Source organism: Somniosus microcephalus, chromosome 22, assembly GCF_052327205.1.
Source record: "Somniosus microcephalus isolate GS21.2 chromosome 22, FLI_Smic_1.0, whole genome shotgun sequence".
NCBI classification, from domain to species: Eukaryota; Metazoa; Chordata; class Chondrichthyes; order Squaliformes; family Somniosidae; genus Somniosus; species Somniosus microcephalus.
Window position 1 is genome coordinate 54,664,029 of NC_141008.1, and position 17,103 is coordinate 54,681,131.

General features: G+C 53.6%; 1 protein-coding gene across 1 annotated transcript in view; it reads right to left on the bottom strand.

The window, feature by feature from the left end:
- Nucleotides 1–16,246, bottom strand: part of LOC147102394 (multidrug and toxin extrusion protein 1-like) — a 58,505-nt gene extending 42,259 nt beyond the window's left edge. Inside the window, exons 1-4 of the mRNA XM_085965113.1 lie at nt 16,096–16,246; nt 5,877–5,973; nt 3,606–3,679; nt 1,799–1,935 (exon numbers count right to left, since the gene is read on the bottom strand). Coding sequence (XP_085821239.1) covers nt 1,799–1,935; nt 3,606–3,679; nt 5,877–5,973; nt 16,096–16,242 — 455 coding nt within the window. The 5' untranslated portion in view covers nt 16,243–16,246. The remainder of the gene's footprint in view (nt 1–1,798; nt 1,936–3,605; nt 3,680–5,876; nt 5,974–16,095) is intronic.
- Between the last annotated feature and the right edge of the window lie 857 nt (nt 16,247–17,103).

The window sequence follows — 17,103 nt, forward strand, 5'->3', positions numbered from 1 at the left end:
GCGCGGAACATGGGCGCAACAAGGATCAATTTCCACCCCTGCATTCCTATCTCCCAGTGAGGCATTTCAAAGCCATATTTCATGTAATTGCAGAGGGAAGTTATTCACATTCAGTTTGAAATGGTAGGAAGGGCAGTATTTGGAAAGGGTACAGAAGAGATTTACTAGAATCATTCCAGGGTTGAGGGATTACACCAACGTGGAGAGACTGGAGAAGCTGGGGTTGTTCTCCTTAGAGCAGAGAAGGCTAAGAGGAGATTTGACAGAGGTGTTCAAAATCATGAAGGATTTAGATAGAGTAAATTTTCTTGTGGCCGTTCCAGGAGTTGATAGAGGCAAGACTGAAGGCTTGGAAACAGACAACCTGCCTGCTCTCTCAGTTAGGAAAGTCAAGGGAGCCGCGCTGACTGTGAGCACTCTTTCTCAGCCACATAAGATGTGGACCCAGGAAGATCAGGGGGAACGGAGGAGACGATAGATTTTTAGAAGTACCTATTACTCCCCTGCCGCCCCCCCTCCCCCGCCCATGGCTTAGTGAGTAAAGGCACTGCCTAATATGGTACTGAGCCCTATAGACCAGGACGGTGCCAAGCTGGGGTTGTTCTCCTTAGAGTAAAGAAGGCTAAGAGGAGATTTGATAGAGGTGTTTAAAATCATGAACGTTTAGATCAAGTAAATAAAGAGAAACGGTTTCCAATGGCTGAAGGGTCGATAACCAGAGGGCACAGATTGAAGGGTCGATAACCAGAGGGCACAGGTTGAAGATGATTGGGAAAAGAACCAGAGGCGACCTGAAGAAAACGTTTTTGCCCAATGAGTGGTTAGGATTTGGAATGCACTGCCCGATAGGGTGATTACCTCTCCTGAAATCCCCTTTATTCCAAGGACGTAAATCTACTTTGTTTAGTTCTACAATAGGACTCCATTCAATAGCAGCCTTCAAAAGGGAATTGGATAAATACTTAAAAGAGAAAAATGTGCAGGGATGTGGGGAAAGAGCAGGGGGGGCGGGGAGTGGGACTGACTGGATTGCTCCTCGAAAGAGACTCGATGGGCCGAATGGCCTTCTCCTGTGCTGTCCTATCCTGTGATTCTATGGTTCTATTTGTTTTCTAAAGAATCAGACAAGCAGTTGTTCTGCTGTTTCGAGGAATCTCTAACTCCCAAGGCATGAGTTTGAATCACGGGATCACTCAGCTCTCAGCCAGGCAGCTACCTGTGGCTGCAATGGATTCCAGAGCAGAACAAATTGACCCAATCTTCAACTGAACCGTGCCTCCAGCCAGCCTGTTACAGAGTGGCACTTACTAACAAGCTCTGTGGGGGGGGATTGATGGGATGATGGAGCTCTGATGAAATCCCCCTTATTCCAAGGACTTAAGCCGACTTTGTTTAGTTCTACAATAGGACTCCTTTGGTTGCCTTATTTTCCCTTTCAAATTTTACGTTGGCTTCTCACTCCCATCACACTCACTACGAGGACGGCACGTGGCCAGCTGCTGTTCTCTATCGGTGCTGCTCTTAAGGTGGATGCCAGGTGGTGGCCACTGCGAGATGGGTGGCTCACCATTTCATTGGCCCACTCTCTATCTGGCCTCTTCTTGGCACTGATCCAGCTGAGATAAGCCCCTCACTTTGTACAAGTTGGAACCTTCACCCTACCGTTCCTTGACCCAACACTTCTGTGTTCACTAACACACTCTGCCATTGGGCCACAAACTCAGGGCGACCTTCTTTATTTTTCACCAGTGCCGTCATTTTATTCTCTTTTGTAATAGAAAATAGGTAAGACACTCACTTGGCGACTGCAGGAGACTGTTTGCAAGCCAATAATACTTGCTCGGTGTTGATGAAGATAGCCCAGGCTATCATGAGAATGAGAATCCCTCTTTGGAGCACCACCCCAATCCGCTTCATGTTATTACTGCCATATGTCTGAAAATCAGAACAAAAGTTTTGTTAAAGTGAGTTGTATCGATATTGATCATTACATAACATTCTGATGGATGCCATTTTTTTCTACGAGGACAGACTGCAACAGTATATGGGGGAAAAATTCAGTATCGCCCCATTTGGGGCGCCATTATCGGCCGTGCGCAAAGTTTAGCGCCTGGTGCTAATTATCGCCTCTGATGGCAAACTTAGCTTTTATCGCCCCTTGAGGTGATTGGAGCGCTAAATCAGGCACTTCACACCTGCCTTAAGGCGCTAAGGCCGAGGAGCGAGGCGCTACCTCAGAGCGCTGGCGAAGCAAGGAAGGGCAAATCAAAATAAACCTGCAAAGTGCTGCTCAGTACCCAAAACTCCTTCACACAGCGTTGAATCTCGCCAGAAGTCTCTCTCTCTCTCTCTCTCTCTCTCAGAATGCGTGGTGCAAAAATGTCACCAACAAAAAAAGGCAGGAAGCGGTCGCCTTTAAATAGCGCTCCCCCAGTCCCTTTCTGACAGCAAAACGCTCCCCTCAACCTGTCGTTGCTAGCGGCAGGCGGTAAGGCAGGGGGCGCCACTCAATATCCGGTCCGGGGCGCTACCGGGGCGTTGCGCACTCAACTGACATCACGATCTGCTGGCACAGGAGATCGTGGCGGTAGTATTTAGCGCCGCCGCAAAATGCCTAGTTAATTTCGCGAGCGGCGCAAACATCGCCGCGCCCGGGCGCTCGTTGCTTTGTGCCCCATTGGCGCCCTCTTAAGGCGCTAACGGGAGGCGCAAACAACTGAATTTTTCCCCCAATATATATATTTAAAAAAAATTAAAATATTTATCTCACTTAACCAAAACCATTATGATGGGATACCATTCTTGCTTAGCATTTAACGTGCCAGGCTAGTTCAGACTACAACCACAGGAGTGCAAAGTGCAGCTGCACCACCATACTTCCTGCACAGTGGATGAAAGATAAGCAAGCATGCTACGATAAAAGACCATCTGATCCATCAAGCCCGTCCTTTCCTTAAACCATCTGCTCCATCATGGATTCTACCCAACTCACTCCTCTCCGAAGGAAAGCGTCTACAAGATTTCGCAGTATCCCCAAAAGCACAGCAAACAAAGCTCAAGAATATCTATCTAACGTTATAGCTTTAGAAATGTGGAAGCAAGTCATCTTCGGTTCCGAGGGACTGCCTAAGAAGAGAAGAGACTTCCCCAGTGTGTGTGTGTGGCTCAAATTCGCACAGGGGGATTGCAATTCCCAAGGCCTGAAGTTTAAAGATTCATTCTTCTCTGATATAACTAAATCACTTTTTCTGCATGAGAGGACTGTGATGAAATATGCCATTCATCACTCATCTGTATTCTCTGGGTGATTGTGCCTGTGACTGTGGTTTAGTTTCAGTTTCATTTCCCTTACCTCAGTTCCGTTTCCTCACCTTGTATTGTATTGTGTGTAGGGCTCCGCCCATACCTGGCCCCTATGTAAGCAGGCTCAGCGTGCCTCACATCCAGTACTGCAGACCTCTGGGTGGAAGACACCTCTCCACTGTGTGTTACCTTCTAAGTTAATAAAAGCCTTGTTTTGTTCCGCTAACATTGAGTCTCAGATTTATTGAGGCACATCAAGGACATCACTGCACACTGTGCAGCCTGGGGTTAGCTGCGCCTACCTGAGATATGAGCGTGTCACAAGCTGAAGACAACCCGACTCCTATGGAGGTACCGGATACAGTTATAACCTGCGCAAAAGAAGTAAAGGAAAGAGAAGGAAGCATTTAGCAATATAGTCATAGATGCCACCAACATGCTACAAAATAATACAAAATATGATTTTTTTATATAAATGAATAAAATACCAGTGATTTTTTTTTTGCTCTTCATTCTTTCCCTCTTCTCTCCTCTTTCCCGGCAGGTATCAACTTTTGTTACTCCAGACTCAACTATTCCAACGCTCTCCAGGCCGGCCTCCAATCTTCCGCCCTCCATAAACTTCAGCTCATCCAAAACTCTGCTGCCCCGTGTCCTAACTCGCACCAAGTCCCGTTCACCCGTCACCCCTGTGCTCACTGCCCCGTGTCCTAACTCGCACCGAGTCCCGTTCACCCGTCACCCCTGTGCTCACTGCCCCGTGTCCGAACTCGCACCAAGTCCCGTTCACCCGTCACCCCTGTGCTCACTGCCCCGTGTCCTAACTCGCACCGAGTCCCGTTCACCCGTCACCCCTGTGCTCACTGCCCCGTGTCCTAACTCGCACCCAGTCCCGTTCACCCATCACCCCCTGTGCTCACTGCCCCGTGTCCTAACTCGCACCAAGTCCCGTTCACCCATCACCCCCTGTGCTCACTGCCCCGTGTCCTAACTCACACCAAGTCCCGTTCACCCATCACCCCCTGTGCTCACTGCCCCGTGTCCTAACTCGCACCGAGTCCCGTTCACCCATCACCCCCTGTGCTCACTGCCCCGTGTCCTAACTCGCACCGAGTCCCGTTCACCCATCACCCCCTGTGCTCACTGCCCCGTGTCCTAACTCGCACCGAGTCCCGTTCACCCATCACCCCCTGTGCTCACTGCCCCGTGTCCTAACTCGCACCAAGGCCCGTTCACCCATCACCCCCTGTGCTCACTGCCCCGTGTCCTAACTCGCACCGAGTCCCGTTCACCCATCACCCCCTGTGCTCGCTGCCCCGTGTCCTAACTCGCACCGAGTCCCATTCACCCATCACCCCCTGTGCTCACTGCCCCGTGTCCTAACTCGCACCGAGTCCCGTTCACCCATCACCCCCTGTGCTCACTGCCCCGTGTCCTAACTCGCACCGAGTCCCGTTCACCCATCACCCCCTGTGCTCACTGCCCCGTGTCCTAACTCGCACCGAGTCCCGTTCACCCATCACCCCCTGTGCTCACTGCCCCGTGTCCTAACTCGCACCGAGTCCCGTTCACCCATCACCCCCTGTGCTCACTGCCCCGTGTCCTAACTCGCACCAAGGCCCGTTCACCCATCACCCCCTGTGCTCACTGCCCCGTGTCCTAACTCGCACCAAGTCCCGTTCACCCATCACCCCCTGAGCTCACTGACCTACACTGGCTCCTGGTCCACCAACGCCTCAAATTTAGAATTCTTATCCTAGTGTTCAAATCCCTCCACGGCCTCGCCCCTCCCTATCTCTGTAACCTCCTCCAGCCCTACAACCCTCCGAGATCTCTGCACTCCTCCAATTCTGGCCTCTTGCGCATCCCCCAATTTCCATCACTCCATCATTCCATCATTGGTGGCCGTGTCTTCTGTTGCCTGGGCCCTAACCTCTGGAATTCCCACCCTAAACCTCTCCTCCTCTCCATCCTCCTGTAGGGACGCTCCTTAAAACCTACCTCTTTGACCAAGCTTTTGGTCACTTATCCTAATGTCTCCTTCTTTGGCTCGGTGTCAATTTTTTTTTAGCTGATCATGCTCCTGTGAAGCCCCTCGGGCCGTTTTACTACGTTAAAGGCGCTGTATAAATGCAAGTTGTTGTTGGTGTTCCATGGGGCCTCCGCAGCCCTTGAAGGCCTTGCACAAGCGGCCAGTCTTCATGGTACGAGCGAAGTGGCTGCCAGAAGATTATCTGCCCCGTGAAAGGCATCAAGACTGAGCCCAATCTCGTTCTCACCTAACGTCCACATACATGGAGCCTCCAGGATGGGTCCTTGACAACGGTGATGAGCTGGAACTCCTAGCTGATGTTTCCGTTCTTCAGCCGAGGGCCACGGAAGCCAAGTGCTGTGCTCTAGACACCCTTCCACTGAGACCAGCGGGTAAACCCAGGCTTTGTTTTTATGAGGAGCATTTCATCAGCGGATAAGGACACTAAACTTGAAACTGATAGGAGGCAATGCAATTGGATCACTCTTTTATGCATTATGGTGAAATAAATGTGCACGTTCTGAAGATAAACTTATCGCTATGGCAAGACTAACGGCGCCCAATTCAACTTTTCCTAAATGGCCACAGAATGTGGAGCTGACCATATTGATGAGCCGTATCATCAGCTGTGACAGAAACTGCCAAAGGAAAATGAATTGTAAATAATATACACTGGCCACTTAATTGTGATCATACGCTTTTGTACTTGTTAAAACAAACTTGGGCCTAGAAATTCAGTATCGCCACGTTTGGGGCGCTACAGCCGGGCATTCGCTAAATTTAGCGCTGGGCGCAACTTAGCGCCACCTTCGCCGAAATTGAGTTGCATCGCCCCAAGAGGTTGCTGCTGCGCTAAAGCAGGCGGTGCACGACTATCATAAGGCGCTAAGCCGGTGAGCCGAGGCGCTACCAGCGAGGGCGGGCGCAGCGCAGGTGCAGCGAGTTATAGATTGCAGGCAGACACGCTGGCGCCGGTCAGCTCTTAAAGGGGGAGGGTCAATTTGTTTTGCTGCCACGCCCTGCACACTGCAGCCCTGAATCTAGGCCTGGACAGACCTGCTTCAACAACTCAATGCCCACGACCATGGAGAAGGCCAGGGAGCGAGCACAGCGCTTTAATGAGGGTGCCCTGAAGGTTCTGGTTGGCGCAGTGGAGCGCAGGCGACCTGTCCTCTTCCCTGGCAGTGGCAGGAGGTCGCTGCCCAGCGAGTACATGAAAGCTTGGAGGGAGGTTGCACACAGAGTGACCTCCAGCAGCTTGGTCCCCAGGACACCCACGCAATGCAGAAAGAAGTTCAACGACCTCACTCGGGTTGTCAGGGTGAGTACCCTTTCCAGTATCCTCTTCATCCCTGCACGTGCACATCACTTTTTGGCCAAAGGGTCCTGAAAGCCCCAATGCCCAGCCCTCATCCAAGACCTATGGGACTCTCATGAAAATCACTTGCACATTCAGCACTTTACACACTGTCAGGGCTATTCCACCATGGGAGGCAGTGCAGGCAAGATCAGGGCTTGACACTGTCAGGGTTATTCCACCATGGGAGGCAGTGCAGGCAAGATGAGGGCTTGACACTGTCAGGGCTATTCCACCATGGGAGGCAGTGCAGGCAAGATGAGGGCTTGACACTGTCAGGGCTATTCCACCATGGGAGGCAGTGCAGGCAAGATGAGGGCTTGACACTGTCAGGGCTATTCCACCATGGGAGGCAGTGCAGGCAAGATGAGGGCTTGACACTGTACTCAGAGCCTGCCCTTTCTCTTGCAGGACAAGCTGGCCCACAATCGCAGGCAGCAGCTACAGACCGGGGGAGGCCGTCCTAAACTTAAAGACCTCAGCGACCTGGAGCAGCGAGTGGAGTGGATTATGGGAGGCCGGCTGATTGGCCCCGTTGCCACTGGAGACGCCAACCCCATTCTGGACAGCAGTGGTAAGGTCATCACCTTTTTGACCTCTCTCTTTCCACTTGTGCCTCACAGCAGCATCCTTTGCCACTCTCGAACCAATGCAGTGCATTGCAGCACTCATGCCTCCCTCGCTGCCGCCCTGTCCTCACTCTAAAGCAACTCTTGTGCCTCCCTGCTTTCAGATGCTGAATCGCCAGGTGAGGAGGCAGGCCCTCAAGCTGGCACTGTGAGTGAATCGGAAGGCGAGGAGGAGGAAGAGGAAGCCGGACCATCAGTGCCACCTTCAGCCGAGGCAGCCCATGGCCATGATGGGGACACGTCTTCCCTGGAGGGGAGCAGGGGAAAGGGTCTGATGACGGTGAAGCTCCGGGGCCCAGCGGGCTGCAGCAACGCGGGAGGGATAGGGAAGCTCGGCGGCCTTCTCCCCGGAGGGTGAGTTCGGCCTTCAGTCCTGCTACAGTGAGCGCAGAGGAGGTGCGGCTCCTTGGTGAAATGGGCGCCCAGGCTGAGCACAGGCACACTGAGCTCATAGCTGCAGTGGCAAGGATGCCTGACTGCATAGAGTCACTGGCAAGGAGTGTGCAGGAATTCGGGGCAGCACAGGCCAGGAGTCTGCAGGACTTCGGGGCAGCACAGGCCAGAAGTCTGCAGGAGGTCGCTGCATCACAGGCCAGGAGTCAGCAGGAGGTCGCTGCATCACAGGCCAGGAGTCAGCAGGACGTCGCTGCATCACATGCGGCTTCCAGCCAAGTGCTTAGTGATGTGCCTCAATAATTCCGAGACTCGAAGGTAGCAGAACAAAACAAGGCTTTTATTAACTTAGAACGAAACACGTAATAGAGAGAGATGTCGTCCTTCTGGAGACTGGGGCTAGACTGAAGCTAGCTTACAAACGGGGCCAGGTATGGGCGGAGCCCTACACACAGCACATTCCAGCACATTCCAGTATACAATACAGCACATTCCAGTACACAATACAATGAGGTCTGGGGGAAGGGAAATGACACTGAAACCGATCTCAGTCACAGGCAGTGATGAATGGAAATATTTCATCACATTCACCCCTTCTATAGATTTAGTCTGTTCGGGGGTTTGATAGTCCTCTGCGGCCGACGTGGCTGTTGCGGTGCCGCGGGTGTCGGCTGGGTGTCCCCGGTAGCCTCCTGGGTCTCTGCCGGGGGTGCCGCCAGGGTTGTTGAAGGGGTAGTTGGTGGGGGTGCCGTTGGTCGGTGTTCTTCCGGGGGTGATGAAAGAGTAGTGGGTGGGTAAGAGTTGCTGTGATCGTCGTTGCCGCTATTGCCGTGGTTGTTGTCGATGCCGGCTGGGGCGACGTCTTTTATGGACACGGTGTCCTCCCTTCCGTCAGCGTGCCGGACATATGCGTATTGGGGGTTGGCGTGGAGTACGTGTACTGGCTCCACGAGAGGGTCCGTCTTGTGGCCCCTCACATGCCTTCGCACGAGTACCGGACCTGGGGTGGAGAGCCATGACGGCATGGATACACCTGAGGTGGATTTCCGGGGAAAGACAAACATTCGTTCATGAGGCGTGGTATTAGTGGCCGTACACAATAGCGACCGTATCGAATGGAGCACATCCGAGAGGACTTCCTGCCAGCGGGAGATAGGGAGGCCCTTGGTCCTTAGAGCTAGAGTGACTGCTTTCCATACTGTCCCGTTCTCTTGCTCCACTTGGCCGTTACCCCGGGGGTTGTAGCTGGTGGTACGGCTCGTGGCGATCCCCCTGGACAGCATGTACTGGCGTAGCTCTTCACTCATGAAGGACGCCCCCCTATCCGTATGGATGTAGCTCGGCATACCGAACAGGCAGAACAGGCTGTTGAGGCATTTAATGACCGTGGCACTGGTCATGTCTGGGCAGGGGAAGGCGAATGGGAACCGGGAGTATTCGTCCACAATGTTCAGGAAGTAAACATTGCGGTCGACGGACGGGAGGGGGCCCTTGAAATCTAAGCTGAGCTGCTCAAAGGGCCGTGTAGCTTTGATTAAGTGGGCTCTATCTGGGCGGTAGAACCGAGGCTTGCACTCAGCGCAAGTGCGGCAGTTCCTGGTCAGGGACCGAACTTCCTCAATCGAGTAGGGTAAGTTACGGGACTTTATGAAGTGGAACAGCCGCGTGACCCCTGGGTGGCAGAGGTCGTTGTGGAGGGTCTGTAGCCGATCCCCGGTGGCGCTGGCACACATCCCTCGTGAGAGGGCGTCAGGGGATTCGTTAAGGGCCCCTGGCCGGTAAATGATGTCGTACTCGAAGGTGGAGAGCGCGATCCGCCACCTAAGAATCTTATCATTTTTAATCTTCCCCCTCTGTTTATTATTGAACATAAACGCTACCGACCGCTGGTCGGTAAGTAGGGTGAAGCGTTTGCCGGCTAGGTAGTGGCACCAGTGGCGCACTGCCTCCACGATGGCTTGGGCCTCCTTTTCCACGGAGGAGTGTCTGATCTCGGGCCCTTGGAGGGTCCTCGAGAAGAAAGCTACGGGCCGCCCCGCCTGGTTGAGGGTGGCCGCCAAGGCGAAGTCAGACGCATCACTTTCCACTTGAAATGGAGTGTTCTCGTCCACTGCCTGTAGCGTGGCCCGCTCAATATCCTGCTTAATGCTTTTGAAGGCGGCGTGGGCCTCAGCAGAGAGCGGGAAAGAGGATGCTTTCAAGAGGGGGCGGGCTTTGTCGGAGTAGTTGGGGACCCATTGGGAATAATAAGAAAATAACCCCAGGCACCTTTTCAGGGCTTTGGGAGTGTTGGGCAGGGGCAGCTCCCGTAGGGGGCGCAATCGGTCGGGGTCTGGTCCGATTTCCCCATTCTCCACCACGCTGCCTAGTATGCAGAGGCGCGTGGTGTTGTAAATGCACTTGTCCCCGTTGTAGGTGAGGTTGAGTTTTTGTGCGGTTTTCAGGAACCTCTCGAGGTTCGAGTCGTGATCCTGCTGGTTGTGACCGCAGATGGTGACGTTGTCGAGGTAGGGGAAGGTTGCCTGCAAGTGGTGGTCATCGACCATGCGGTCCATCTCCCTCTGGAAGACCGAGACCCCATTCGTCACCCCAAAGGGGACTCTGAGGAATTGGTAGAGGCGTCCGTTTGCCTCGAAGGCGGTGTACGGGCGGTCCTCTGGTCTGATAGGGAGCTGGTGGTACGCTGACTTGAGGTCGATGGTGGAGAACACCCGGTATTGGGCGATTTGGTTCACCATTTCTGATATGCGGGGTAGCGGGTAGGCGTCTAGTAGGGTGTACCTGTTGATCGTTTGACTATAGTCGATCACCATCCGTTTCTTCTCGCTACCCCTTACCACTGCCACTTGGGCGCGCCACGGGCTGTTGCTGCGTTCAATAATGCGCTCTTTCAGGAGCCTGTCTACCTCGGTCGCGATAAACCGCCTGTCCTCCCAGCTGTACCTCCTGCTTTTGGTCGCTATTGGCCAGCAGTTAGGGGTAAGGTTCGCGAATAGCGAAGGCGGCTTTACCTTCAGGGTAGCCAGACCGCACACTGTGAGGGGCGGCTGGGACCCACCATACTTGAGCGTGATGCTTTGGTGGTTGCACTGGAAATCCAGGCCCAAGATCACGCTCGCACATAGGTTCTTCATGATTAATGCTTTAAAATTATCATATACAGTTCCGTTAACGCACAATTGTACCGTGCAGTAACCCAGAATGGTCGATGTCTGGGTTTTGTCAGCCATAGAGATGGTACCCTGAGTAGGGACCACCTTTAGGGAGAGTTGTTGTGCCAGTTCTGGGTGGATAAAGCTCTCCGTGCTTCCACTGTCAATTAAGCATTTAACCCGGCACCCGTTTACCTCGATGTCCACCATTGATCTGGATAGCGGGTGCGGCCTGGTCTGGTCCACTGTGACCGATGCCACTGTAGGGCCCTGATCGATACAAGATGGCATCCACGCTGTCTGCTCACAAGATGGCGGACCCCACGAGGTCGGGCAAGATGGCGTCCAAGATGGCCGCTCCCACGGCGCACACGCGGCGGTGGCGGGTTTTCCGGCGGTTGGTTTTCCGGCGGGGTTCCCTCTGCACACCTTCCCGAAGTGCCCCTTCTTACCGCACTTAAAGCAGGTGGTGCCTTTCGCCAGGCACAGGTTTCTGGTGTGCTTTGGCTGCCCGCAGAAGTAGCAGCTGGGTCCCTGACGCGTCGCGGCTGTCGTAGGGCTTCTGGGGGGAGAGCGGGGCCCAGCCGGTGTCGGGCTGTCGGGCGGGGAAGATGCCTTCCAAGATGGCGGCGCCCTCGGTGCACACGTGGTGGCGTGGATGGCGCGGGCTGAAGAGTAGGCGTCCGAGTTTCTCTGGGCCACATCCAGGGATCGCGCGGTGCCCGCAGCCTGTTTCAGGTCCAACCCCGTTTTTTCCAGCAGTCTTTGCCGGATGTAAGTGGAACAGAGGCCTGTGATGAAGGCATCGCGAACAAGCTCGTCAGTGTACACTGCGGCTTTTACATCTCGGCACTTGCAGTCTTTGCCAAGCATTTTCAGAGTGCTTAGGAACTCCTCCACCGATTCCCCAGGTCGCTGTGCGCGGGTGGCGAGCAGGTGCCTAGCATACACCTCATTCGTAGGCTGCTGGTAATGCGCCTTTAAGATGTCGCAGGCGGCCAGGTACATCTCGGCGTCTTGGATGAGGGGGTAAACCCGGTGGCTTACCCAATTCCGCAGAATTCCGAGTCTCACCCTCGCAGCGTCCGTAGCGTCTTTGACGGCTGCGGAATTGTCCAGGAAGAATTCCATACACTCAAACCAGTGTCCGAAGCGTGCTGATGCGTCCGGAGCATGTTGATCCAAATCCAAACGTTTGGGTTTCAGGAGTTGATCCATAGTGTTGAAAAATAAGTTAATAAAATTGATGTGCCTCAATAATTCCGAGACTCGAAGGTAGCAGAACAAAACAAGGCTTTTATTAACTTAGAACGAAACACGTAAGCGAGAGAGATGTCGTCCTTCTGGAGACTGGGGCTAGACTGAAGCTAGCTTACAAACGGGGCCAGGTATGGGCGGAGCCCTACACACAGCACATTCCAGCACATTCCAATATACAATACAGCACATTCCAGTACACAATACAATGAGGTCTGGGGGAAGGGAAATGACACTGAAACCGATCTCAGTCACAGGCAGTGATGAATGGAAATATTTCATCACGCTTAGTCGTGCCATGCATTCACTGGCTGGTCTGATGCAGACACAGATCAGGGCCACACGGGCACTAACTGCTGCCACCCTCGCTGGATCGGCCAGAAATCGCCGGGGCCCTCGCCGCACCGCAGCAGCCCAGCAGTCTGTGCTTCAGCAGATTGCTGCGCATGCTTCAGTACTGGCCCGTGCGAGTGCCAGTGTCTCGGCCGAGCAGGGAGTGCCTGTGCTCTGTCAGGTTGGCAGCATTCCTGCTGCCAACACTGTCACTCCTCCAGTGCAGCTGCCACCACCCGTAGGACAGACTGCTGCCGCCCAAGCAGAGTTGGAGCAGTCAGCAGCCGGGCCCTCAAGGCCCAGAGCTGGTCCAGGCCGTCCCCCAAGGACATCTGCCGACTCACTATCTGACCCTCAGCAGCCTTCCCCCAGCCTTGCTGCAGCCACTGGGGTCCCATTGAGGAGGAGCTGCAGGGCGGGAAGGGGCCAATCGCACAAGCGAGGCGGATCACCCTCGCAGGCCAGAAAGTAGGAGGTGTGGCAAAATGTTGAGTTTTTTATGAAGGTGGAGAATGTTGTGTTACTTTTTTATGAAGGCCGAGAATGTTGTGTTTGTTTCTTATGAAGGCCAAGGATCATGGTCATTTTTGTTTCACTGTTTTGTTCATTTTCTCCAGGTTGTGAGAGCCAGTTATGTGTCTGACTGTTTTTTGGGGGGTTTCTCTGTATTTGTTTGTCATGTGGGAAGGGCACAGAGTTTGTTAAATAAAAAATTGTCTTTATTCAGATTGTCCATGTTTGCACTTTGAACTATTTGTTGCCTTGACTGCCTCAGGGTTTGCGGAGCGGCTCCATTCATGTTCTTTCAATGGCACAAGCCATTCCCTGAGAGGGGGCCTAGAACCAACTTGCAATAAGCCGCTGACGGACGGCCTTTGCACTTTGTGCCTCCCTCCCGTCTTGGTGCTCCTCCTCCTCCTCCTCCTCCTCCTCTGGTGGTCCTCCAATGTCTGCAGGCAGTGGCTGAGTCCTGAGGATAGCCAGGTTGTGCAGCATGCAGCACACTACAACGAAATGGGAGACTCGCTCAGGCGAGTACTGTAGGGCTCCCCCGGAATGGTCCAGACAGTGGAACCGTTGCTTTAGCACGCCGATTGTGTACTCAATGATGTTCCTGGTCGCTTGATGGCTGTCATTGTATCGTTCTTCAGCAGGGGTGGTGGGCGCACGGAGTGGGGTCATCAGCCAGGTGCACAAAGGATAGCCCTTGTCCCCGAGAAGCCAACCTCCTGGGTGAGCCGGGGCTTCGAAAATGTCTGCCACAGAAGTCTGGCGCAGGATGAAGGCGTCGTGGCTGCTGCCTGGAAAGCGGGCATTCACAGCTAGTATGAGCTGCCTGTGGTCACAAACCAACTGCACGTTCAGCGAATGGTAGCCCTTCCGGTTGCGGTAATCCTCGGCATTCTCTAGAGGCGCCCGCAAAGCCACATGCGTGCAGTCAATGGCGCCCTGGACCATGGGGAAGCCCGCTATTCTTGCAAAGCCCATTGCACGCTCTTGCTGCTTGTCCGGGGTCATGGGGAAGGAAATGTACTGATGTCTCCTTCTGAAGAGGGCATTCATGACCTGGCGGATGCAGCAATGCACCGCGAACTGGGAGATATTGGCAATGACCCCAGTAGCGGATTGGAAGGAGCCGGTGGCATAGAAGTTGAGAGCCACCGTCACCTTCACTGTCACCGACAGAGACGTCCTGCTCCACAGCTGAGGCTGCAGATCTCTCTGAAGCAGGTGGCAGATCTCCGTGACCACCTCCCTTCTGAATCGAAGCCTCCGAATGCACTGCTCCTCAGACATGTTGAGGTAGGAGAAGTGCTGTCGGTGTACCCTGGGAGGGTAAGGCCTCCTGTGCCGACGCCTGTTGGCCCTTCTCCGTCTGGCCATGATTGGCACTCTCTCTCGGCGTCTCTGAGCCCTTTCAATGCAATGCAGATACCCAACGTTTCCACCCATTGCAGCCCCCATTATATGTGGCCACTCAAGGCTATGGCACTGAGAAATAAATCCAACTGCAAAGCTCTGGCCTGAAGCCAGAAGTACCTGTGCGAGCGATGAGTCAAAGCAGAAAGCTCTCTCCCTTTGTCTCTCTCCAAATCTCTCTCTCTCTCACACAGAAGGGCCTAGAAATTCAGTAGGCCTAGCGCCCCATTTGGGGCGCTGGAGGGCCTAGCGCCGGAGTTATGGCCAGTTTAAAAATTCCCTGGGGCCCTGGAATCGGCGGTAGACCGGTAGCGCTGCGCCGGCACCGATGACGTCATCGGTGTGCGCAGCGTCCTGGTTGCCATGCCGACGGGCCCCAGCGCCGAAATTCAGTTGCGGCCGCCTCGCCCGTGGCAGCCGCAACTAAGACTCTGGCAACAGAGTCTTACACGACTTTGCGCCGGCGCATAAAGGTGGAGCGGCGGCCGGCCGCTTTCCCGCCGGCCGCCTGCCCGCACCTCCCTCCCCGGACTCCCCCCCCCGCGGAACAGATGCTTCTCGGCTGCGAGCCCGGCACTTCCCCGAGGTGCCGGGCTCATTTTTGTGGCGATTTTACCGGCCAGCGGGCGGGTGCAGGCAGCTCCTCCTTAACTGAAGGAGGAGGCCTGCACTTCCCGAGCCTGCCACACTGCATCGGGCGCCGCAGCGCCGGAATAGCGCCGCAATGCGGCGCGTAGCGCCAGTTTTCAGGCGCAAACACCCTTCAGTAGCGCCGGCAGCCGTTTGGGCGCGGCGCTACTGAATTTTTGGCACGCGCAGGGGGACTTAGCGCCGGCGCTAACTTTCCGGCGCTAAAGCCCTGGCGCGGCGCCAACTGAATTTCTCGGCCAAGGAGTGGAACAAAATGGCTGCCACAAAGAATGCAGGAAGAGTCCCCTTTAAATAGCACCCCCCCCAACCCCACAGCGACTGGGAACCGTTCCACTCAACCAGTCGCTGGGAGCGCCAGGCGCAAAGAAGGGGGGCGCCACTGAAGTTCCGGTTCGGGGCGCACCAAGGGCGTCGCACCATGAAATGACGTCAGGATCTGCGCGCGCAGCTGAGCGGGCGCTGCGGTTTTGCGCCGCCGCTAATTCTTGACTCAAGTTTGCGAGAGGCGCAGATCGCGCCGCGCCCGGGCGCTAGCCACTTCGCGCCCCACTTCTCGCCCTCTTAAGGCGCTAGCGGCTGGCACTAACAACTGAATTTCTAGGCCTTGCAATCTAATTAAACCGCTCCCTGAAAGCAATTGTCTCTTTTTTTTTCTTCAAAAAGGAGATGCCATTTTGAGGTGATTTCATCGAGGTTTTCAAGGTTAGGAAGGGAAGTGGCAAAGTTGCGATCCAGGCAAATCATTCACTGTGATGAAGGGGTTCAAATATCAGGGTACACAAATTAGGAATTACGACCTTTAGAGTTAAAAAAAACCTCAAAGTCAAGCAGAACATTTTCACCTTTAAGGCAGGCGGTTGTGGAATGAGTTAGCAGGCAAGGCCATTGAAGTGGATTTTCTAAACGGGTTCAGTAAAATAGATTGTATAAACAGCTCATTGAAGGAGACTGTATAAATGGATTAATTGAGGGGGGAATACATAAATGGGTTTGGTAGGCAATTCGATACGTTCTGGAGAGAGCAGCGTATGAAGGATATGACGAGATGTTCAATGACGGTAAACTCACCACCGGCCCAGCCAGTCTGGAAGTATGTTTCACTTCTTGCCATAAATTACTGGGTTTCAATCCTTTTATTTTCCTCAGTAGCAAGTTGCCACAGGTTCGACATGCCTGGGCAACATGGCCAGAGTTCTGTCCCACTGAATTCTGCATTTTGCCGATCCTTCTTTGCAAAGAAAAAAATAAATCAATTATTTTACTTCTCTCGTTAGGGTATCCCCGCCCCTTTAACGTCCCAAGGCGCTTCACAGGAGTGTCATAAAACAAAATCTGACACCGAGCCACAGCAGGAGAAATTAGGGCAGGTGACCAAAAGCTTGGTCAAAGAGGTAGGTTTTAAGTAGCGTCTTAAAGGAGGAGAGAGAGGTAGAGAGGAGGAGAGAGAGGTAGAGAGGAGGAGAGAGAGGTAGAGAGGAGGAGAGAGAGGTAGAGAGGCGGAGAGGAAATAGTGGAGAACCAAGCGTCTAGCGAGAATGAAGAACTGAAAGAAATTAGTATTAGTAAAAAAATTAGTTTTCTCTCTCCCTCCTTTCTTAAATAGTGGGGTTACATTTGCTACCTTCCAATCCGTGGGAACCGCTCTAGAATCTACGGAATTTTGGAAAATGACAACCAATGCATCCACTATCTCTATAGCCACCTCTTTCAAAACCCTAGGATGTAGGCCATCAGGTCCAGGGATTTATCAGCTTTCAGTCCCATTAATTTCTCCAGTACTATTTATTTACTAATACTAATTTCTTTCAGTTCCTCATTCTCGCTAGACCCTTGGTTCTCCACTATTTCTGGGAAGTTTTTTGCATCTTCTTCCGTGAAGACAGACGCAAAGGGCTGGATTTTGTCAATGGGGATGTGATGGAGGCGGGACTCCCACTTTTTGGGTTGTAGTCCCGCCTCCATCGATTTGTGGCCAACCCATGTGATTTTCCCTTGATTGACCTCGTTGAGCCCGCCCAGCGGGCTCAGCAGGCCAATTAAGGGACACCCGGTTACAGGTGACGTCAGGGATTGACA